This window comes from Falco cherrug, chromosome 14, assembly GCF_023634085.1.
Source record: "Falco cherrug isolate bFalChe1 chromosome 14, bFalChe1.pri, whole genome shotgun sequence".
Taxonomy (NCBI): Eukaryota; Metazoa; Chordata; class Aves; order Falconiformes; family Falconidae; genus Falco; species Falco cherrug.
In genome coordinates, this window is record NC_073710.1 from 21,224,474 (window position 1) to 21,249,041 (window position 24,568).

Genomic DNA, 24,568 nt, shown 5'->3' on the forward strand with positions numbered 1-24,568 from the left:
CACAGCAGGAATTGGAACCCTGGTGCTCACATCCCTCTGGTCGTATGTGCGTGGCAGGGACCACAGGCACCCGCAGGCTCTTGCATCCCTGAAGCTGAATTGCCTTCAGGCAGGGGAGCCCTGAGCCTGGGTGGCTGCAGGGTGTGGGGATGGGGGAACTGGGGAGATAATGCAGGAGTGACGCACCCGCCCAGGGACTCCTATCCTGCCAGCAGCAATGCCCCTCAAGCTGCAGCCCAGTTTTGCAGCTCAGCCCCCAGGAACGAGGGGATCGGTCCTTTTGTGAGTTAGAGCATCGCCCCTATAGTGGGAGATTGATGGGGAGAAGGAAATAAGCACTGAGAAATCCCAGCCTTGAATGTGGGGCACGAGAGCTGCTCACCCGCACATTCCCACTGGGTTTCAGTAGCATCCAGCATCATTTTGTATCATTTGTTTTAACTCAAAGACCTCTGCACTGCCACTGCAGCTCTGGGGAGCCCTGCAGCAACATCTCTGCACAGGACATGCCCAAGCCATGCCCAAGCAGCGGAGGGACATGCCTAAACCATGCCCAAGCCATGCCCAAGCCGTGCCCAAGCCGTGCCTAAGCCACAGAGGACCCTGGGCTTCCAGCAGCTGCCTGGGGCTGAGCCACAAACAGGTGACAAGTGGCACCCAGGGCCAGGTTCTGCTGGGTGGGTGGCAGGGCCTACCCATGGTCAGGGGCACCAAGATGCCATTCCTCCCTCTTGGGACAAAAGCAAAAAAAAACCCCTTAAAACATGACTTTTTGCATCTGGAAAGAGCTGTTTCTACAGCCCCAGTGGAGCTGTGCCAGTAGGTAATGCCACCAGCTGGGCAGCCTGTGGTCCCGCTAGCACCCAGACCCCCTCAGGGTGCTCAGCGCAGCACCCAGCATCTCTGCCACCCACCCCTTGCTCGTGAAATATGGCCGAGGCAGTGCCTTAGCTTTTCCCATTTACATTCCTCCGCCGACACCTCCTCTCCCTGCGTCTCTAATAATATCACCCCAGATTAATTGGCACTAATACAAATGTACACAGCTCCATAAAAAGATGTCACCTCGCTCACAATGGGGGAAACGGCTGCTTGCACATTATCTCTGCTCTGCAGGCGTGTAATTCACTCCTCGGGAAAACACGCTATTTATTCTGTTACCCTATAACAATCTCTCTGCAAACACAACGGGATCGGAGGCAGAGGAGGGGAAACACCCAGACATGCCGCTGTCACCGGCACCATGCTGGTTGTCCCCATGCAGGGGCACCCATGGGTCCCCCGCAAGCCAGGGTGGGATGCGCGGGATGATGGGGCAGGGAGATGGGACGTCCCCACGCTGGGGATCCGGCCCTTGGCCCAGCGTTGTTTGATGTGACTGCAAATTCTCAGGCCTAGGGGGATCTAAGAGGCTTTGGGATGGTGCCAAAAAGCTAATTAAAAGGACACTGGCAAGGAATGTGCGCAGGGAAGGACTGCAACCTGTTTCCTCCCTGTAGCTGGGCCCCCCTTCCCGGGGCAGGGCTGCATGCCGGTGTTCAGCACCCCATGGCTCCATCCAGGCTTTTTTGGCTTCTTACAGCAAGGGCGAGCTGCAGCCCCCCGAGGGTGTGACAGTGGCTGGGGTCTGTCCCACTGGTCCCTCGAGGGATGCTGCCACTGCTGCTGCTAGCACAAAGAGCTGGGAATAGCCAACGCCCCCCTGCTGCATTCTGGGGAGAGGAAATTTGGGCACCCTGTGTGTGTCCGCTCCCGCCGAGCCCCCGAGGTCCATGCAGTTAATGGTGTTGCATTTAATTAGATGGTTTGTCTAATTGTCTTAGTGTAGGCAAACACACCAGGTAAATAACCTGGGTGCTGTGAGCGGTGCCAGCGGGCGATGCCACGCATGTGCTGGAGGAACCCGCTGGCTCTGCAGCACTGCCCCGACCCCAAAACACCCGCGGCTGTGCCGGCAGGGATGGAGACCCCCCAAAAGCTTCGGCTCCCCATCACCCAGGCCCGAATGGAGCCAGCACCCATCACGGCTGACGCAAAGCAGAGGCCACTCAAGCCTCCTTGAGGCCGACCCTGCGAAGCCGTGGCAGGGAGCTCAGCACACCCGTGAGCGGTGGTGGGGAAGCGGAAGGCTCTGGAAGCAGAGCTGCCTGCCCTGGGGTGTGATGGTCTCCAGGAAGGCTGCGACTCGGGGCCAAATGAGGTGAAAAACGCCGTCAGGATCCTTTTGGGGGGCAGGCGGCCAAGCGGGGGGGTGAGCAAAGCCTTGTCCTTGGCAGCATCTCCCTCCCTCGATGGTTTGGTGGTTTTTTTTCTCCCCTGGAACTCTTCTTAATTCCTAACTTAATTTCTTTTGACATCCTCATTGCTGGCTTGACCTCTTTACTGGAATCATGTGCTGCTTAAAACTCATTATCCCACCATTGGAACAGGAAGTTAATTAAAAACCCTTTAAAAAAAAGAAAAAGAGGGGGAAAGAAAAAAAAACCACACCCCACGTCAAGGGATAGATGGATGGAGAGGGGACACAGCCAAGCTGCTGTGCCGTGCCGTGTCCCTGCAGCCCACCAGCCCCCCGCTCCCCCCCTGATCAAAAAATGGCATCAGTAATTGGGGACTACCAACTGTCAGTGTCGGTAACCGTGCGCCCCCCCCCCCCCCCCCCCCGAGCTGAGACTGGCCATGGCTGAGGGTCAGGTGTGACAGAAATGGTGATTTTTCACAGAATATTCCCATCACAGACCCAAAATATAAGCAGCTCCTGGTTACCCCACAATTAGCCCTAAAATCACCACCTGGCTGCATGCTCGTGGCGAGGATGGGCTCATGCGGCTGGGGTGGTGCTGAGGGGGGATCCCAGCACCCCCGTTGTCCGTCCTCCCCAGCCAGGGTCACAGTGACTCTGGAAGTCACAGGTGGGACTTTTTGGACCATCCATCTACAAACCAGCAGGATTATAAGAGGGATTTGGGATGCTAAAGAGAGGCCCCAGGGACCCCACAGAAATGTTTGGGGGGGGCCTCAGAAGGGTTTGAGGGTCCCACAGGAGGGCTTGAGGACCTCCAACGTGGGGGGTGGGACCCCAGTGGGGAGGTCTGAGGTCCCAGAAGTGGGGATTGGTGACCCTGTGGGAACTTAGGACCTTCCAGAAGGGGTGTGAAGGGGCAAAGGACAACTGGAACCCCAAAGCAGGGTTTGGGGACAACAAAGGAGGGGTTGGGGTCCCAAAAGGGGGCTTAAGGACCCTAAAGGGGGGGTTGGGAGTTCCAAAGGAGGGGCTTGAGGACCCCAAGAGAGGACTGGAGTGCCAAACGAGCGTGTTGGGAATCCACATGGGGGAGTTAGGGACATGCAGGAGGGCTTGGGGACTCCATGGAGGGGTTGGGGTCCCATGGGAGTGGTCTGGGGACCCCAAAGAAGGCTTGGGGACCCCAAGTGGGAGTTGGGGACATGCAAGAGGGGTTGGGGACCCCAAGAGGGGGTTGGGGTCCCAAGGAAGCAGCTTGGGGATACCAAAGGAGGCTTGAGGACCCCAAGTGGGAGTCGGGGACACGCATGAGGGTTTGGGGACAGGCATGAGGGTTGGGGACCCCAAGGCAGTGTCAGGACCCCAAAGTGTGGGGGACACCGGTCCCAAGGCAGGGGGCCGGGGCCCTCGAGGGGGGCGTGTCACCCCAAAATGGGGCTGAGGACGTTCGCAAAGCTTTGGGGACCCCGGCGGCGGACGGCGCCTGCGCCCCCGCAGGGATCGGGCCCCCCCAGCGGGGGGGCGGGCACCGCCCCCTGCCCTGCCCCGCCCCGCCCCACGCCGCGGCGGCGGCTACGCCATCCGGTGGGCGTGGCCTGAGGGGGGGGGCGGTGGCCTATGGGCGGCCGCGGCGGTGCGCGGCGGGGGCAGGCCCCGCCCCCGTGGAACGTTCCGCGGGTTTGAGCCGCCGCGGCGCCCCATTGAGAAAATCCCGCGGCGGCGGCGGCGGCTCCGCTCCGCCGCGCACGGCCCGGCCCGGCCCCGGCCCCGGCCCGGCAGCGCGGGCGGGCGGGCGGGCATGCGAGGAGCCGGGGGCCCGCCCGCCGCCACCCACCTGCCGCCCGCCCAGCCGCCAGCCGGGGCGCCGGGCTCGCCCCTCGCCGAGCGATGTCCAGGAGGAAACAGAGCAACCCCCGGCAGATCAAACGTGAGTGTCCGGTACCGGCGCCCCCCCGCTGCCGCCAGCTTTTCTGTCCTACCCCCCCCGCCCTTTTCTTTTTTTACTGCACCACCCCTTCGGCGCCAGCACCCCCGCCCCCGGTGGAGCGCGGTCCTCCCCCGGTACTACCTGACACCCCCACTCTGGTACCCCCCCGGGACGGCCCCGGTGGGTGCCCGTTCCCGCTACCGGCCGCCCCGCTTTGGTCTCCGTCGCCGCCGCCTCCCTCTGCCCGTCGCCTCCCCCCGCCAACGCGGTGGCTCCGGTACCGGCTCCCGATGGGGCCCCGATAAGGCTTTAAAATATTCCGTTCTGCAAGTCCCGTCCTGATAACATCGCTCTGTCGGGACGGCCTGAAATTGTGATCTTATCTCCCCCGCCTGCCTCCCATCCAGCGCCGTGAGCAGGGCGAGGGGCACCCCAGACCCCCCGCGGGACTCCAACCCCCCCCGTCCCGCCCCGGGCACCCCAGCCCTGCCAGCAGCCCCGAGCCCTGGATCTGGCACTGTCACCCAGCCAGGGGTTCCCCTCTCCGCACGGATACCCCCCGCTGGTGCCACCGGACGCGTGTGCCATCGTCCCCGCGGACCGCCATCGTCCCCGCCGGCCATCCTGGCCTCAACCCTTCGCCCTGCCTGGGGGCCCCTCGGCTCCCACTTCGCACTGCAGCCCGGGTGGGGATGGGGCCGTGACAACCAGGGCTGACAGCAGGAGGGACCCCCGGGGGTCCCGCAGGCCTTCGGCCACCATCCGTGTCTCCCCGCACCGAGCGGCCATCTCCGGAGGGTCACGCTCCCCACGATCCCATCCATCGATCCCATCCATTGGCTGGGATCTGGTTTCAGTCCGGTGGGGATGTGCCGGCTGTGCTGAGAAATTCTGCAAAGTGCTGGAAGTTTTTCGGTGACGGGCTGAGCTGGCTCTTCTCCCTTCCTCTCTGGTGTGTGTATGTGCGTGTGTTTTTTTCCCCTCGAGTCGATGGAAGCAGGCGATAAGAGGGAGATGGGAGGATAGGGAAGGCTGGCCACCATGTGATAATCTAGCTTTATCTTTCTCTTGAAATAATTGCAAGGCTGAGTTGCACCTACCTGTTTCCCTGCCTGGGGTGATTGCTCTGGTGATAAAGCTCAGCTAGACTTTTACCCTGGTAGAGTTAAAAATAGTCCCAGCTGCCTCCTATTATTTTTTTTTTTGGTGGTGGTGATAGTTTTCTCCTTTAGCTTTATCCAACTTCTGCGGCTTTCTTTCGGCAAAAAGCCCGGCTGCCCAGCGATCCCTCCCTGGCTAACCCCAGCTCATTAAACCGGGAGCGTTGAGCGAAGCGCGCAGGAGCGTCGCAGCCACCAAAATAACGCCACCGCTGTAGGTGACAGCTGCGCATGGGGGACACGCCGACGCTGGGGTGCCCACCTGGTCCCAGCACCCACCAGTGTGGCCCTGGGTGCTGTGGAGGAGGGGGGAAACGGGGCTGGATGAGGCCGTGGCAGCTTGGCTGGGCGAAGGCGGATCGTACCTCCTTCCTCTGCTGCTTTTCTGCAGAGATGTGAAGAAATGATAAAGTGGGAGGCTGATCTCAGGCCGCCAGCGATGGCCAAAACTGATTAAAAGCTGAAAGCTTGGAACCCTTCCTGTATGTGTCAACATGAAAACAGTCATTAGAGCCGGCGAGCGCGGCGAGAGCGCCTTGCCGCTGCCTCCGACAGCTCTGCCCGCCGAGGGAAGGTATGCATGAATCAGGGCTCCGGTAACCAGACTCCTCTCATGTACAGACCGGACCTGTTTCCACAAAGTCTATCCTTTTTATCATCTCAGCTGGAGCATTAAAAACCTCCTCCAGATTGGTATCTGCTGATTTTATTTTCCTGGGTGACGCTATGTTCTTGCTCTGGCTTCGTCTCTTCTGGGGTTTGGGTTTTGTTTTTTCTGAAAGCTCGATGCGATGCACAGATAGGCTCGCAGGGGAGATCGCTGGGCGAGCGGGCGATTGCCAAGAGCGATAAGACAAAGATCAGACACCGGACTATATTTAACCGGCTGCTTTAACCTTCTTCTTTGCTTTTTGGGCTGGAGCAATGTAATGATGGAGGGGTCTGGGGGTACCGGTGAAGCAGGGTCCCTCCAAGTCCCCCTCCCCGGCAGCACTCGCTCTGCCCACAGCACCGCTGGCACGCGGTGGTGAGGCTTTGAAAGCCGATTGCATCTAGATGGTGGCTTCCAATAGCGGAGAAAACACCCAGAGAATTTTATTTATTTAATTTTGCAGGGTACCTGTCCGGGGAGGACAGTTGCTTTTCACCCCCCGCTCCATCCGTGGCTGTAAAACCCAGCAACCTCCCTGCAGCTGCTGCTGCTTTATAGGGGTTTTGGTTTTTCTTTCTTTTCTTTTTTTTTCTTTCTTTTTTTTTTTTTCTCTCCCCCCTCTGTCTTTTGTTCTGCTGGTAGATAGATGTGAGGGGCTGATAGAGAGCAGGAGCTGATCTCCAACCCAGATAGCCTGTTATATTTATTAACTTCAAACATGGGAGCGCGGGCACACAGCTGATGCGCCAGGCTGCTGGCAGCTGCCTGTGCGTGCACTCGCAGCACCGGGTCTTCCGATGGGGGAAACTGATAAGCGGGAGATTGATCTCATCTTGCTGATGTGCCTCTCCCTCTGTTGTTCTAATATAGATATTATTCTTTTGGGGTTTTCTCCCTTCCAAAATTAACTGGAAGTGAACATTTTTGTAGTAGTTGCAGGGGCCTGTTGGTGGGGTTTTTTTTTCCTCCCCCCCCCCCCCTTTTTTTTTTTTCCTTTCTATTCTGCTTTCAGCTACAGCAGATCTGAGCTCCTGATAAGTGCCCAGGCCTGATCTCCATCCTGATAGAGATTGCCAGGGGAGATAAGGACCCCTTATCTCTCCCCACCAGACCTGAGCAGGATTCGCTACAACAACAAACACAGCAAAGAGAGGCGAAAGGGCTCCAGCAATTTGTTCCATTGCAAACGTGATTAATGCAGGTGCTTTAATTATCTGATGGGGGGCAGCTGCGTATGTATTTTCATTTCTCAAGGTGTGGTGTTACCCCCCCCCCCCCATGTGTGCTGTGAAACAAGCGTTGAGAGCTGAGCTCTCCCCAGTGCCTGTTATCAGCTGCAGATGTTGCATTAGTTTGATGAGAGCTTTGACTTTCCTTCTTGATCATTATCTCCGGTTCTGCTCCACAGCAAGCGCAGGGGCTGGGGAAGGGTGGCAAAAGCATTGTCATATTTTTTTGTGTGTGGATTTTCTTTAATTGCTATTAGATGGTGTTAGATAACAAGTGCATCTGCTCTGTTAAACCCTGCCGCCTCTTGATGAAGTGGTTTGGGCTGGGTGTTTTGGTTTTTTTTCAGCTTTTGTTTTTTGGTTTTTTCCTTTCCTCTTTTGTAAGCTCAGCGGCTCTCTGGTCCTGCAGGGGGTCGTGGTGCCGAGCAGGGGGTCATGGTGCCTGCTGGACTGTGGGAGCCATCCTTCTCAGGGGCTTGGAAAATTGCGTTTCTTGTAAAGATGACAGTGGCCAACTCGGTGTCTATTTTTAGCTGCGGCGTGGTGAGCTGGTGGCGTGGGATGCTCCTGGCACGCCTCCTGCCCGCTGCTCTCCCGCTCCCTTTGCTTGCTGACTCGCTCCTTTCCTTTCGGTCCGTGCAGGTGACTAACTGCCTCCACTTGCTTTCCCCCGACCACCACCTCCCATCACTACGATGATGCTGCACTTTTCCATCACCACCAGCCTCTGTGCCTCAGTTTCCCCATCCGCACCTGCCAGGGAAGGGATGCTCTGGGCTGGGGTGGGCGGTGGGGTGGGGAGGGTTTGCTGATGGCTCCCCAGAGATGAGCTGGGTGCCGGCAGGGCCTCCCAGCTCCGCTCCCAAAACCAGTATTTTCTGCACCTCCTCAGGGGCTGCCTCAGCACTGCAGCCCCCTCCCCATGCTGGGCTCCTGGCATCCCGAGGGTGGCATCCCTGTGTCCCACATGTCTGCTACACCCACTGACACTGCCTGCTTCCCTGCTAGCCCCTCCCCTCTTGTGCAAGGCCCCCCCGAGGCATTTGCCAGCCCTGACTGAGTGGCATCCCAAAGTGATGGCTTGGTGTTGGCAGGGGTGCAGGCAGAAAAGCCTTGTGGCACATCTGCTCCTGCAGCAGTTCTGCCCATCCCAGCTGCTGCCAGACTCTTGGGATGCACTGTGGGTGACACTGGGGGCTCCCAGAGGTGAGGACCCATCGTGGTCCCCAACGGTGGGACGAGGCATGGGGTGACCCAGGCTGGGCTGGCAATACTGCAGTGCTGGTGGGATGCATCTGGCAGAGCCGCAGCCTGCCGTGGTGAGCTCTCTCGGCCATCGCCAGCTGTTTCCTGATGGTAACTTAGCAGCACCACAGGGAAGCCACGCTTCTGCTCGGTGGAGGGTTTGGACCAGCTGTAGGAGACGCTGGAAGAAGTTTTTCTCCTCTTCCATGACCAGTGGTCCAGGTGTGAGCATCCCCACAGGCCCTGTGTCTGGGACAGGGGTTGACACTGTGCTCGGCAGGTGGTGACCAGTGGGACAGCATGCCTTGACATCTCACTGGAACAGTACATCCATTTACAGGGCTCTGGGCTGCCCCATGCCGCCAGCCCCGTGCTTTGCTGCCCGTGGGACATGTCCCAGGGCATCCTGCAAGCCCGTTCTGGAACCCTGCTTGGGGTATATCCCCAGCATGGCCCGCCCTGGCCATCTTCATCTCTGCATCGGGCAGGGAGGATGCGTGCAGGATGCTCAAAGGGTGAGTGTGTGGGGTACCTGGCAGCACGGCAAAACCTGTTCTGCTGAGAGCCCCGGCACACGTCCCTGCCGGCAGCCGCGGGGCGGGAAGGTACTGGCGGCTGCGCCAGCAAGGCTGCGGCAGCTTTGGCAGGCGGCTGCTTCCAGGGCCTGTGGGTGCTGGGGTTGGGTTGGTTTGTGTCTGCTGCCGCTCTTCCACCTCCTGCAACCCTGGGGGACACCCCCGCATTGACCCCTCCCTGAGCAGGCGTGAAGCCATGGTGATGCCTGCACCGTGGGGACCATCCCCAGCATCTCATGTCAGAGCAGGAAAGCCACCTCCAGCTGGGATTTACGGCTCTGGATCTGAACTTGTGCTGTTGGGCAAGGTCTTATTTTCCATCGTGAATCATGAGGCCACCTAACAAGCTGCAGGTTCCCCTTTCGCCAAGTTGCGAGCCGGCCAGCTCGGCAATCAGGGCTTGGGAAGAAAGCAAGCCTTTCCTCACGGGTGTTGCAGTGGATTGTGCAAGGTGATAGTGCCACGGCACAGGTGATCCGTGGGTCCTGGAGAGGGGCAGCCCCGTCCCTCCCCAGGGAGTCAGCGGAGCCACCCAGCGATGGCAGCATCCCAAAGACAACATGGCATCAAGTCACTGGGGAGCCAAGCCTTCCAGCATCACTGTGTCCACACGCACAATCTGCAGCATCCCTGGGGCATGCCATGCTGTGCGACGCTCCCAGCCCTGTGCCAGCCGTGGAGTCGACACCACCCGCATCCCTGGGAGAGAAGGGACAACGCTGCCCAAACTGGGAGCGGCAAGGCCAGCACAACCTGGGGAAGGAGCCACTGTGCCCTGCTTGGGATTGGTGAATTTGGGGTCACATACACCTGTTCTGGGAAAAGGAAGAGGATGTTTTCCATGCATGCTGTCCGTCTAACTGTTTTAAAATAAATTATTTGCCTTGGAAAATGCTGGCTAGGGTGATGCTGCAGAGAGAAAACCAGCCCAGATGTTCCACACGGCAGCACAGGCTAGCACTGGGACCCGAGCCTGCCCAGCAAGAGGGATGTGAGCGGCTCTGAGCACTGGTCAGAGTAAGTGGGGGAGATGGCAGGAGCGGAGAAACCTTGTGCTTTTAAGATTTTATTATTTAAGAAGAAAAAGTGGAAAGCTCCTCTCTGCCAGCCCCACATCACGCTCTGGCTCTGACTCCTATGGCTGTGCCCAGGGCATGGAATTTTCTTCCTGGGCGGAGAAGAAATCGGCTCCCCACTGTTGGAGAAGAGCAGGAATAGGAGCAGGAGGCCAATATATCTTTTTCTTTTTTTTTTTTTTTTCTGTGACACGTCCCATGACTGTTTTTGTTGCCTGACTCAGGGCTTTTGGACGCTCTGGCTTGGCCAAGCTGCTGTCCCGCTGCTTATTTTATCAGGAAAGTTCAAGTGTTTCGGGGGTAATACAGTTCCCTCTTCCGATGGCTGCCCGGCAAAGGCTCTGCATTGTTCCTGCAGCAACATGTTTTTTTGGAAGGGATGAAATGCCGAAAGGAATGTAACTGCTGACCTTGGGCTGCAGTGGGGTTAAGGAGTGTGTGCCTATGAGTCACTCCAGATAAGAGCCTTCCACGGCTTTTTTCCTCCAAAATAATTCTTTATCTCCTCTTTCTCACATCAACATATTTTCTTGACATCTCCCGTTTGATAGCGCGTGGAGGAAATGTGCTCCTCTAATTTGTTCATCTGATGAAATGTAGATGCATTGTTTTCTCTTGTCCTTGGTGAGCTGGGGGTTGGTGCCCGGGCCTTTGGGGATGCTCAGTGAGGTCGGTACCCAGAGCTTTGGGGATGCTCAGCAAGGTCAGTGCCTGGACCTTTGGGGATGCACCTCGGGGTCGGCACCAAGGGCTTTGGGGATGCTCAGCAGGGTTGGTACCCAGGGTGCACGTGCAGGGCATTGGGGATGTGCCTCAGGGTCAGCACCCGGAATGTGCAGGAGGATGCCCGAGCAGGAGAGCATCACCCTGCGCATCACCCAGCTCAGGGGACTACGGGGAGGAAAAGCTGCTTTTAGCTTCCCCCCCCTGCTCCGCCGGGAAGTTTGGCCGCTCGCTCACTTCTCTGTCTCCCAGCTGAGGCCTCTCATGCTACTTCCAGCTCCTATGATAATGCGGAAAGTTGAACTGGCCCCATTACTGCGCTGCGATGGTTGCCTCGATAACGCCCCGATAATGGCAGCGATAGCGGCAGCTCGGTAGCCAATGGCTCTGCCGCTCCTCCCATTAACATTCCCCACCACGGACCGGCTCGGAGCTGCCTATCTGCTCTCCATTTCCACTCCTCCGCTAGATAAGAATGGAAATACTGACTTCATAGCTCACTGATTAAAGTGTCTGGATTTCTTGATAATACACAGATAAATTATGTTTTTCAAAAAGAAGGTAGGGAAGGGAGTGCGAGGGGAGGGAAAAACCTCCAGTCCATTTTTATTATTTTTTTTTTTCCTTTCCCTCTTTCTGGCCATGCCCTGTGGGTTGGGGTTTTTCTGCTCCAGAACCCCTCCCCAGCCTGCGACCGGGGCTGTGCTTTCGGGGACGGGTGACGGGTTGTGGTGGGCAAAGAATTTTTGGGAGCCATGTGGATGGGGTGCATCGTGCATGCAGTCACATCCCCGCACTGGGATGGAGATACTGCCCTCAGCTGCCAGGGACCCGATCACATCACAGGGATGTTTGGCTTTGCCAGCTGCAGTGATGCCACATGGCCGGGATGCCAGTGCTGGCTGCAGCATTGTCGCATGGGCTCTGGCTGTTCCCAGGGGCTGGCAGCCGCCTGGCAGGGCCCAGGGATGCTTGGGAAGCATCTACCATTCCACACCCATCTCTAGCCTGAGCTGTACTCGTTCTGCTGCTGGATGATGCCTGGTCCAGCAGGATGCTTTGGGACCAGCCTCATCCCGCTGGCCCATCCGGGCTTAAAAATTATGTTTGAATTTCCTCACTCGTCCCCACTGGAGCAAATGGGGCTTCCAGACTTTTTGGTTCCTTGCATTGGAAAAGGTATCGACCGCAAGAATCTAAGTTTGTTTCGTCTAAATATAAAACTAAAGAGCAAACAGTATAAAGTTCATTTTTTAATGTGCTGCCCCATTCCAGTTGGGCTGCTCTCTTTATTTTTTTTAGGGGAACTGTGATAAAAAGCAGTGATAAAGCCAGGACTGTTTTGTGTAGGAGTCGGTATCTGCGTTATCTATCTCCCTTTTTCACTCTCCGAGCAGCTCTGTTGTTTTTTACTCTTATCTCACTCCACCAAAATGCCAAGAACAGGAAAAAAAAAAATCAAAAAAATAAAAAGAGGCAGCGCAGGCACACGCGTTTGCACGGAGGCAAACTCTGTGTCCGCAGAGCTGGGTGTGAACGGCCACGCTGCTTGGAGTTGGAGGAAGAGGAGGGCTGGGGGTGCCAGGTGAAGGTGCTGGCGATGGAGGGGCTGTGCCACAGCAGGTGCTTGCACTGGTCCGGCAAGGGCAGCGAGGCCGGGGGGGGGGGGGGTGGGGGGGGGTGGGGTGGGGCTGTGGTGGTGGGGGTTTTGGGGACAGTGCTGTCCCAGCTGCTGTTGGTGACTTTCATCTGCCGGGCTTGGTGCCAGCAGCCCACCCTGCTTCTGGCAGGTGGGCCACCCAACTGTGCTGTACCCTCTCTGGGTCCTTTTCTGCTCCTGGACTGGAGCACCCTCGCACCCTCCAGCCCCTACTGGTTGCTGGAGTGTTGACAGGAGAGCCCGAGGTGGTCCAGGATGGCACTGGGCACCCTGGGGACACCAGGGACACCCTAGCTGGAGCATCTTTGGTGATGGGTCTGGTGGCCTTCTGGGTCACGTCCACCATCCCCCCTGTCCCCATCCCTCCATCTTTGTCCTCGCCTGGTGCTATCATGGACTGAAGGTCTCAGAGTGGAGGCTGAAATCTGTCCCCATTCCCTTCCCAGCAGCTTTTGGCAGTGGGATGGTCCCAGCAGACCTGAAACGGCTTCCCACGGGGAGGGGGACGGCTCCAGCGCGGCATCTCTGGGGTAATTTGTCGCTAGATTAGCAGAGAGCTTGACCTCTGTCCTTGCCGTCACCTGGTATTGATGGGCTCTGCAGGGCCACGCTGCTGGCTGAGCATCCCCCCACCCCCAGCCATTCCCGACCAGAATAGCTTTATTCCGGGTGGGAGAAAAAGGACCATAATTGAGGGGATTTTCACCCAGAAAATCTCCCTTTGGCCAGAAGCCGTGAAGTCACGCAGTGCAGGAGGTGCGGTGGCCGTGCCACCTTGCACACCCCTGGGCAGCTGGAGCCTGACCTTCACGGATGGAGCTCCTTTCCGTGTTGGGGGGGTATCCAGCTGCTCCCTGCCTGTGGGCTCGCACCAGGCTGCCCCAATCCTGCCCAGATCAACACAGGGTTAAACATCTCAAACTGCTCTTGGATGGGGATTGGGATGGGGGACACCCTCGGGACCCCCTGGTAAGGACCGGTCCCTCTCTGCTGGCTGCAGAGGGGCCCCGGCAGCTGCCTCAGTTTCCCTTCCGCACGTTGAACATCGTCTCGCCCCAGCTCCCCGCCAGCCGGGAAGGCAGGACCATGTTAAGCATCGCATCCCCTTCTCACGGAGCAATCTGCTCCCATCCATCTGATGTGCCGGGGCCGGGGACGGCTCTATTAGACTCTCTTCTCTCTTAAAATCTATCAGGGCGTTATCGACCCCATCTGAAACGTAAAGTCACTTCATTGTCATTGTCCCTGTATTTTCTTTCTCATTATTTTCCTGTGCCCCCCGCGGCCCGTTCCCCCAACCCCCCCAGCTGCTGTTTGATATGATGCGGGCTCTCTCGCTATTAGTATTAGTAATCGCGGCCCCTGAAGTGAAACAATCTCCTGTAATCTATCAGCGGTTTATCGGCCCTATCTGAGCGCCGGGAATGGCTGGGCTCGGCGATGGCGCCATGCTCGGCCGCTGATAAAGTTACAGAGTTCAGGCGGTGATGAATGTTAAGTAACTGCACCCCGCGCAGATAGGATATGGACTTGGCAGGGGGAGCAGCTCCGGCTGAAACCAATCTCTCCCCTATCAGCAGGGCTGCTTTTTCTCAGGCTCTGCTTCTCTCCGGCTCTTTTCTTCCCCAACGGTTGCAAGTGGGGGCTCCCCCGGGGCAGCACTGCTGTGGATCGGGGAGGGATGCCGGGGGTGCTGTGCCCCAGGGGTGGAGCGGTGGGGTGCTCTGGGGTGCTCTGCATCGCCGCCGTGGGGATGCCAGCCCCGGTACGTTTTTGGGGTGGTCAGGATGCTGCGGACATGGGCATCCCCCCCATTGGTAATTGTAGCATCCCCCTGTGAGCACTCGCAGCATCCTCCCCCACCGTAAGCAATCACAGCATCCCTGCCACCTCCATTCCCCCACTAGCCTTCATTCCTCTCCTAGATAAATTAGGCCTAAATACGTTATAAATTTAATCATAAATTATTGTAAATACCCATCATGAGCATTCACAGCACTTGTGCCCCACCCCATGAGCAATCACAGCATCCCATACCACCTTCGTTCCCCCTACTATCCCTCATTTCCCCTCTTGGATAAATTAGGCCTAAATACTTCGTAAATTTAATTATAAATTACTATCAGACCCCTCCCCCCCTCGCCAAGCAATCGCAGCATCTCCTCCCACAAGCAGCTGCAGCATCCCACCAGCAATCGCAGCATCCCACCAGCAATCACAGCATCCCCACTACCTTCATTCCCCCACTAGCCTTCATTCCCCTCTCCTGGATAAATTAGGCATAATTTAATAATAAATTATTACAAATACATTATAAATCCCCTCTCCATCTACCAGTTCCCCAAACACATATTTTTTTTCTCCTTGCCCTTTTAACACAGGGCACCACGGGAAGGGTTGGGGTGAGTTTTATCTGGGGGTGATGGAGAAGGGCCCCATATTAGAGATAGGTACCGCTGGAGCCAGCCCCAGCCGCTATCGGCCCCATGCATGGGGCTGATATTTCATGTGCCGATATCCGCAGGGGGAGCCCGGCCCTAGGATGCTGCAGCCGGACTGATAGGGGAGAGGGTTGATTTGGCCTCAAAAAGGTCCATTTTCCTCCGGAACAGGAGTCTGGGGGCAGTGTCTCGCCTGGGACCCCTGATTTTGGAAAGCATTGCAATGTAATGCTGGATCCCAGCAGCAGCAGCAAAGGGGAGGGAAAAAATAACTCCCGGGATAACGTGACCTTTGAGGACCCGTGTCATTTCCCAGCCACCAAAACCTCGTTTGCCCTCAACTGTGGAGCTTGGCATCCCCGATCCTCGGAGAACTGGCTTGGGGGCATCTGAGGTCGTCAGAAAAAGCAAACTTTAATACGTACTGGGGAAGAATTGGGTGAGAAGAGGCAGGCTGGTGTCCCATCAGATACTGCTGGGTTTTGGATTTGCAGCCCAGGTTGCTTTCTGGGTGTTGCTTGCTGCGGGGCAGACATGGCATAACCCTGCTACAAGACCCTGGGGAATCCCCGCGCTGTGCCGCACCCCACCGAATCACCAGAGATGGTTTTGCAGCCAGTGCAAGGAAGGGTCAGGAGTGGCTGCTCCCCTCTCCAACAGTGGCTTTCCTTGGGGAATACCAGCCCCGTGCCCGCTCCTGCAGCCCTTTGCTCACAGCTGCAAAATTTGGGGGAAAATAAAGAGATTTAGGGGCAGCGGCACTGCCTTGAGGAGGCGATGCCAGAGCTGGATTCCAGTCGTGAGATGATGGGTGAGCATCGTGGTGACGCTTCATGTGCCCCAAGACCTGGTGGGGAGCCTCACCCAGCTGCTCTGGGGCTTATCAGTTTATTACTATTTTTTATTTTTAATTTGAAGGTGTAATCAGGGCTGGCTTGTGTATGTGTGTATATATATGTGTGGAGGATAAGGAGGAGGTGGAAGGATGAAGAGAGCCTCCATCCCACTGCCTGCGTGGTCCTGCTGAGCCCTGGGTCGGGGGACGTTCCCCGGGTCCCCCAGCGTGACAGGGTGACCCCGGGGCCCAGCACCCTGGGGTCCCACCGCACGGTGAGCTCCGAGGCGCCTGTAGATGAGGTTTGGGGCATGAGGCTGCCCAAAGGCGGGGGCTCGCCCCCGGCACTGGAGTCAGAGCCCACCCACGGCCTCCCACCTGCACAACATTTTCAATTTAAAAACCCAGTACGGTTTTGGCGTCAGCTGCGAGCCGATGAACGCCAGACGGTGAAGGCGGGTTGTGCCCAGCCTTCGTTTTCAGTCCAGAACCTGCTCTCTGCCACTGGGACTGTTCCTCCTCCTCCTCCTCCTCCCCCTCCTCCTCCTCCTCCTCCTCCCCCCCTTCCTGCTCCAGAGCCGGTGGGAAAGTCTGGGGCTGTTGCTATTTTCTATCTGTTGTTGAGGCCTCTTATCGCTTTGCTCTTGTCTGCGTGCCGGCTTTCAGAGCGGCCAGGGTCTCACTCCTTGCAGCCCGGAGAAGTCCCCCCTTTTTATTTTCTATATTATTATTTTTTCCTTTGATTTAATTTACCGGCTAAGCACAAAGAAGCAAGAAAAGGTTTATTGTTCCTGCACCGGGAGAACCTTAATTTGAGTGAAATGATCAAATCATTACCTGGGTAACGATGGGTTTTCCTACCACTGGAAGAGCCCTGGGAATGCCGACCCTCGTGCCCGCCCGGACCCGCATCCCCAGCCTGCACACGGGTGACATGGGCACATCACCTCTGCTTCCTGCAAGTTTTTACAATCGCTGTAGTTTAAAAAAAAATAGTAATTGGGGGAAAAAAAGAAGAAATCCTTCCTTGTTATCAAAAAAAAAAAAAAGGAGGGAGAAGGAGGGAGGGAGAACAGTTAATCGTCGAAGCGGAGTATCTTGGAAGGGAGCATTTTTTGGCTCTTCCCCTCTCTGTAAAGCCAGCCTCAGTAATTCAGTTTTAAAGCATGAAAAAAGGGAGTTGATGAAATTCCACTATCAGCACTGAACCAATATGCAAAATATCTCGCCGAAAATCAAATAGCTATTATGTTTTCATTTCCATTTCAGCGTATTTGCTTAATGAAGAATAGACAGATCAGGCAAGCCGAGGGAGGCTGTGTGCGGTGATAACTGTGCAGGGCTTCCAGCAATCCCGGAGAAGTGACGCTCAGCTCCCTGCTCCATGCTCCCTCTCCCTCACTGGCTTTTTTTTTTTCTTCCCCACCCCCCCCAGTCCTTTTTTTTTTCCTGTTTTTTTTTTTTAAGCTATCCAGTAGTTCATTTAACCCACGCAGCCAGCAGCGCTGGGAGCACCAATGCCAGAGCATCCCCCAGGGATGTGTGGGCAGGCTGGGAGCAGGATGCTGCAGTGGGGCAGGCTGGGTGCTGGGATGCATCCAGGGACCGCGGTGACATGGTGCCGGGATGCTGCCGGCCAGCCACCATCCCTGTATGCAGTCAGTGAAGCTGCCCTACCCACACCCCAGGTTTTACACAATCGCCTCTATATGGGGCATCCCCATCTCTCTCCTGGCTGGGGCTCGGTGTGTCAGGGCAGGGTGCGGGTGGTCGGGGCACCCCTGGGTGGGTGCCACATGCAGTCCCAGAACCGTCCATCCCCTCCCTGGCCACATCCATCCCTCCCTGGCTAGGCTGGAGGTGCCAAGCCATGGAGCAGGAGAGAGTCGGGTTAACTTTATCAGAAGCCCAAGAGCCGTGAAGGCGTGAAAGAAGAAATTAGCCTAACAATGTTTCATTTACAGCGAGAGAAACGATTTGTTAGCTGGCGATTGTTTCTGAATATTATCAGAGCCTTTTTAATTGTGCTGGAACTGAAATTAGCAGAATTAGAATAAATTGCCTTCCCTTCTCCGGCAGCCTCTTTATTCACGCTCATTGTTGTCTGCTTTGTATAGATTATGGGCTCTTTGTTCTCCTGCTGTAAATATACATGCCTGGAGTCACAGAGAGCAGCTGAGGTCTGCAGACAGTTTGTCACCACCGTTCCCCTGCCCGCGCTGGGCTTGGCAGGGTGGTGCTGGGTGGGCACCGGGCAGCCCCCGGCTGGGCTTCGTGCGGCGCGAGCCACGTGCGCCGCCGTCTCTTTCTTTCTTGATTTCAGCGTGGATGGGGATGCTGCGTTGCCGTGGAAACGGCAGCGTTTGGCTGGCAGGGCTGTTCAGGGCAGGGGATCCCCCGTGTGCACCCCGTTTGCATCCTCTGTGCGCCCTGCTTGCAACCGCTGTGCCTGCCACATCATCCCCTGCTGTCCGGGGCTGTGGGTATGGTGGGGGGCTGTGTCACGGCTGCCCTGTCAGGCGAGGGGTGCTGGGGACTGTGGGGGACAGGCTCTGGGGTCCCTCACCCCATTTGGGGCAGGTGCGGGGCAAGGTTTGGGTGGTAAGTACGGCAGAGCGGTGCAGCAGGCTGGGCAACTCACCGTGCCACAGCCATGTGGCGGTTCTGTGTGGGGACCCCACTCGCTTTCCCAGCAAGTGTGGGGCTCATTCCCTCGAGGTCTTGAGGGGGAACCCGGCATCCCTTGAGGGACATCAAAGAGCAAGGTGGTGGCTCTACAAACCTCCCTTTGACAGGGGACAAGGGACCCCAGGTTAATAATGGACCATAGGGCTGGCCAGGGAGGGGGTTTCTCCCTTCCCATGGTATGCAGAGCTGCCAGGCATCTCCTGGCCCCACACTCATGGTGGGTCACAGAAAGGGACCTTTGCCAGCCCCCGAGACACTGGCATCCCACATTTCCTAACTGGGAAAAAACCTCAGGGGTTTCCAGTTCTCCCCCTCTAACCGCCCCCTCTGTGTTTTGGCAGGTTCCCTGGCAGCAATGGAGGAAGGCAAGGATGGCCCGGCGGGGGACAAGAGCCCCTCAGAGAGGGAGGGGGCTGCCTCGGACCACGAGGGCTCTGCTGAGCGCGACACTTCCAGCCCCCCCAGCAGCGAAGGTGAGCCTCGCCACATTGCCAGGGGGCTTCCCATGGTGTCCCCCCTGCCACAGGGACAGGTTCCACCACCGGAGCAACCTGCCAGGCACGCCAGCATCATCTCTGCTGTTGGTGCATGGTGTTAATTAGCAAATGAAGTATCCTGCCTACCCGAATTGTGTTGGGCTGTTGGTTACGTGAGACCCCCAGTCTCCCCAGGGTGCTCCATCCCTCCAGCCAGTGGCAGGACCCGCTGAGGGCAGCCTGGCCCCGGTGTGATGGTGAGCAACCGGCTGGGAGCAAGGAAGGGCTCCCTGCAGCCAGTGCAAGCAGGAGCAATCCTGGCTTGGCTGGGCCAGCAGCATGCTGGGGTGGGCCACCGGCTGGGCTGCTGGAAACCGGAGGCGGGTGGCTTGCCACGATGGCTGCTAATGAGCTCCGTCACCCTGTATCCCTTTCAGCACCTTTCACCCGCCCCGGTGCTGAGCCACCGGCGGCAGCGGAAGGATGTGGGGGTGCAAAGTGACCCCCTCCAGGGATGCAAAGTGACCTTCTGGGGCACAAAGTCACATCCTGTGGGGTGCAAAGTGACTCCCCGGCCACCGAGGCCACAGGTGCTGGCAGCGGCGGTGGGGCAGACGGGGATGGGGGCACAGGGCCGTTGCTGCCTGCTTCCTGCCCATGCCGCCTGCCTGCCGCCGTGCGAGCCGTGCGAGCCGTGCCCCACCCCAGAGGTGGCTGTGTTTCAGGGCCGGGCTGAAACAGTCCCCAGATATCCTCTAAGTTCCTTCCTGTGGAGGTGGGGGCAAATCCTAATCAGTTAATGTTTGCAGTGCCCTTCGAGATAACCGCGGCAGGGCAAGGCTGCACCGGCTAATGGAGCCGGCCAGTCCCCGGCAGGCAGTGGGGTTCCCGGCAAACACCCGCTGCCTTCGTCTGCCAGCAGCCGGGGAGCAAAGCATCCCCCAAAACTGCAGGAGCCGACCCGGCAGCGCAGCGGGGACCCACGCCAGCACCCTGATAACGGGCGCAGGGAGGGCTCGCCGGCAAACTTTGCTCGGCAGCAGGGAGAAGCGAGCGGCTCTTATCTGATGGGGGAGCTGGGCTGGGGGCGAGGGAGCCGGGAGCCTGGGTGCGGAGCTGCACCTGGCACTAGCCTGCCTCGATAAAAAGGTGATAGCAGAGATAACGCCGAGCAGCAATAACGGCCACTAAAGCTTTCAGCGCGATGGATAAAAATCGATATGCCAGGCACTTTGATTTATAGCCAAAAATAATAGGACTTTTATACCCGGTGATTGATTTATTTGATGTTAATCATTCCGCTTATCACCTGTATTAATAATCTCCAATGCTGGTGACGTCACCCCTGGGTGTTCGCTCTGGCGCCGATCGATTGGGCTCCGCGCTGGTTATCCGCCCGGGACGCAAAGGCAAACATGTACTTTGGGCGCTAATCTTCCACACTGTCATATGCAGATAGGCCTTATCAGCTGCATCTCCAGCAGCAGTTAATGGAGAAAATAATTGTTATCAAGTTGCTATGAATACGCCACAAATAGAGCCGTGATGGGAGTGGGGCTGAACCGGGTGACGTGGGGTCCATGGGTGGGATGGCGGAGAAGTAGGGGGGGGGTCAGCAGGGTGGGAGGTGGGTGGCCGTCTGAGGGTGGCTCGGGAAATCCCTGGGGAGGATGCATGGGTGGGCTTGGCTGTCCTTATGAGTCATCCTGTGGGGTCCCCATGGCTGGGCAGCCGGGGGGTTTGGACACAGGGATTTTGAGGAGAACCCCACCCCCCCATGGACATTCTTGAGAGTGAATCCCTTTCTGCACCCCGTGGTGGTGCTAGTCCAGTGGTCCTGACCCCTGTGGGATGCCAGTCTCTGAAATTCCCTGCGCGTGACCTGCTGCCTTCCCTCTCTTGCTGCAGAGTCCAGAGACTCCTTGGAGAGTCCGAAGGAGCTGGAGAAGCCGGATCCTGGAGAAAACGCGCGGGAGCCAGACACCTGGAATGGGCCAGGTGAGTCCCCACTGTGCAGCCAGTCATCCTGCTCCATCCCAGCTGGACCGCGGGCTGGAGCAAGCCTCTTGCAAAACGCAATATGAGGAGGACTGGAAGCACTGGGAGCTAGACAGGCTGCAAATAAGTGAAAAAATACCGTTTCTGCTGGGAAAGGAGGTACGAGATGATGGTTGTTGTCCCCCAAGCTGCTGTTGGGATGGTAAAAGCCAAGCCAGGAGCAGCGGGGATGTCAGCACCGTGGCTGGCATCGCGCTGCCAGCGCAGGGAGGGTTTGGACCCCATCCTGCATTGCCCTGTGCTCGCGTGGGCACTTTGCAAACATCCTGGCAACCACAACAGCGACGCTCGAGTGGTTTTATGATGGTTATCAAAACCCCCAAGGAGCAAATACAGCTGTCTATCTCCCTCTCAGCATCTCCGCGCCGGGGCCGCTGGCACCGACAAGGCCAGGCACGCCATGTGGGTACCCCGCGCCCTATCACCCTGCTATCTCCAAACCGACCCGCCGATGGGGTTACAGTCGGGCTCCGCCGTGCAGATTGGGTTTGTGGGTGCCAGTCTGCTGGGGACGGCACCCAGCAGGTGGATGGGGACGGGACCGGGGGAAGCTGACACCCCCAAGTGTGGATGTGCTGCGTTTTGGGCCCCATTGGTGCCGGCAGCGCTCGCCCCCAGCCCGCTCCTCCCCAGGGAGCCCCTGGCTGGGTGATGCCGGTGGATCTGGTTTTGGAGCAGCCCTGTGGAGCAGCGGGTGATGGGAAGGGGTGACCCTGATGCAGGACAGTGGTCACCTTTGCGTGATGGATGCGACGGGGGGGATCCTGGTGTGTCCCTAAGGCCATCAGCGTCCCACTTGGACTGGGCAATGGAGAGGCCTTGGGAAAGGCCGGCTGCCAGCGCACATGCTCCTGCAGCTGCCGAAATCCCCACGGCCCAGCAAGGAGCCATGGCCCTGCTCCTCCTTCCCGCCCCAGCCAAGGGGAAGCTCTCGCGGCTCCGCTGATATCCCAGCCCTTCCTGCGCGCCGAGCAGGAAGGAGCTGCGAGGCCGCCCCCGGCTCCTCCTTATCTGCTCCCCAGCCCTTTGCCCCCAGCACCGCTGCACTCCCCGCTCCGGCACTGGCATCCCGGGGCAGGGCCGGGGGGGGGGGGCAGGGGCTGCGGTGCCAAACCCAGGGGTGTCCCTGTGCCCCAGGGCTCGCGGCACTGCGCAGCCCCATATCCTGGCAGCACCGTCAACCACGGGCTCCCCAAAAGGGACCACGAAGCCTCGACCCTGGCCATGCCTCCCTTTCCCCCTCTTCCCTCGCCAGAGCGGGTTATTTGCATTCTTTATGTAAAAGAGATTTTATTATCGCCTTCTCTCAGCCCATCTCTATTCTGGTAATTGGAGTGGTATTAATTTCTGTGTGGCTGGGAGTTGATGGCGGTCCGGCGATGCTGCAGCGATAGGGTGTTCCTTTCGCACCAACCGCCGCGATAGCCCGTCTATCAGGCGCTCTGCAGGCTCTGCACTTATCAGGGATGGAGCTGGCGAAAAGGGAAACTCTGAGCAGCCTGAATTTTCTTTTTTATCTGGCAGGATCCGCCATATGTCAGCAATGGCAGCTGCGAAGATGCGGCGCGACACGGGAGGGGCAAGCGGGCTGCTCCGGGCACCTTTGTTCGCGCCCTGCGGGGGTCTCACCTTCCCCTGGCCCTTTTTTGGGGGGCTACTGGGTCACCCCCACTATGGTTTTGCCCTGTGGGTCTCCAAATCTGCTGCCTCGGGGTGCATCGCTGTGCCAGAGGCTTGGCAGCCCGGGGATGCAGCGTGCCAGGACCTCGCCGTGGGGCTCCTTGGCCCCGCGTGCCGGCACAGGAGAAGGAGTATTTTGTTTTATCTTTGAAATGACCTTGTTAGCTGGAGGGGGCTGCTGCGTGCCTGGCTGATATGCAAATCCCTGGGAGCTGGAGAATGTAATCCTCGACTTGGGAGCCTTTACAGATGTGCCGGGGTGCTGGGACACCTCGGCTGTGCTTCCCAATGGGATCGCGGGATGGAGCGTGGCCACGCTTTGTGCCCACCCGTGCCAGCCACTTCATCCTCTGGTGGGGCTGGAGAGGGGATATCCATCCTGTCCAAATTCCCCCAAGCCCTTCCTTGCAGCCTCACCAGCGGCTCTCTGCCATGCCTCAGGTTTCCATCTTTCCCACCCATTTTTGTTTGCTCAGGAGCAGGGTGGTAGCGAAGACTTTCGGGAGCACCCGCAGCCTCCGGCTCCCCTCCCAGGGCTGTCCCCTCGTGCCCATCACTGCCCACCAGCTTCACCAAGTCAGGCAAATTCTCCCAGAGGGATAAGGTGAAAAGCTTCAGCAAATTTCACAAATGTGGTGATGTTGGGACAGGGGAACAGAGGAGAGCAGAGCCCTGCTGAGGGACAGGCTGCTCAACCGCATTACGAGGCACTGGCGAATCCCCACTGGGAGGCTGCAGCCCGGGGCAGCCCTGGCGGCACTTGCCTTTCTGCAAGGTGGAATGAAGCTTTTTGCTTTTGTCCCTGTGGGGACACCGATGGGTCGCTGGTAGGGAAAGGATGGAGCAGATGGGACCAGACCCAGGGGTGGCTCTTGCCTCGTCCCCCTGTGGCCGTGTCCCACCACCCTCCCTGAAAGAGCAGGTCACTCCCCTTTTCTACGTCAGCATCACTATTTGGGTCTCCACCAAGATTTCAACCTTGCTGAGCCCCCGATGTCCCGCTGCCAGCTCATCTCTCTGGGGTTTATTTAATTGCTCCTGGGTGGTAACGATGACTCTGGGTTAATTACAGAGCATGGCACAGGGTCCACCTCTCCCAGCACCAACCGTGAACCCCAAATCCATCCTCACCACGAGTCCTGTATGCAGGGTACCGGGATGGGACAGAGCAACTTCTTATTTTTTTGGTGCATCTAATTAAAACTGCAGACTTTTTTTATTTTCCTTTCCCCCCTGCCTCCCCCTTCCCTTTCGCCTCCCGCTCGCCTTCAGTTGTGTTTATCTGTGCCACGACTCCTGCCTGAATAATCTCTGGCTGCCCGGAGTTTGTCTGCAAACCTCAAGGTTTATTATCAGGGCGAGCAGGGCATGATGAGGAGGGACGGCTTGTCCGGATGGCCGGCCCCGCGCCGCATCTGCCCCATTGCTCCCCCTTCCCCTCCACCCTGGTATGTGTGGGTGGGAAAAATTATTCCAGCTATTTCTTTTTATCACTGGGAACCGGGCTGAGCAGCAGATAGTTGTGTTTGTGTTAGATTGCTGGGGGACAGGGAGAAGTTGGGGTTCGGGACAGTAACCCCCCTGAGTCAGGGGGTCCCCCAAGGCCCTGAAAACCCCCTACCTGGCTTGCGTCCGACAAAGCCACGTCATGGCACCAAAGGCAGTGGCATATTTGACATCAGAATGGGAATGGTCCCAGTGGTGGCACCTGTCTTGGATTGGGGACATTGAAGTGGACCCCATCCCTACTGGGGTCTGTACCTGCAGATCCCTGCCCTCAGCTCAGCCTCCGGGCACACGGCAGGGTGGAGGGATGCTGAGGACCGTTAGGGGATGTTGATGGTGTAAAGGGATGCTCAGGCTGGTTTGGAGACACTCGATGGGATGCTCGGACTGGT

General features: G+C 57.9%; 1 protein-coding gene across 2 annotated transcripts in view; it reads left to right on the forward strand.

Moving 5' to 3' along the window:
• Positions 1-3,952: 3,952 nt before the first annotated feature.
• ZFPM1 (zinc finger protein, FOG family member 1) overlaps positions 3,953-24,568 on the forward strand; it is a 35,017-nt gene continuing 14,401 nt past the window's right edge. Inside the window, exons 1-3 of one of the 2 annotated variants that reach the window (XM_055726774.1) lie at positions 3,953-4,172; positions 18,798-18,929; positions 20,841-20,930. In XM_055726774.1, the coding sequence (XP_055582749.1) occupies positions 4,133-4,172; positions 18,798-18,929; positions 20,841-20,930 (262 nt within the window). In that variant the 5' untranslated portion in view covers positions 3,953-4,132. The remainder of the gene's footprint in view (positions 4,173-18,797; positions 18,930-20,840; positions 20,931-24,568) is intronic. The other variant, XM_055726773.1, reaches the window with a different exon arrangement.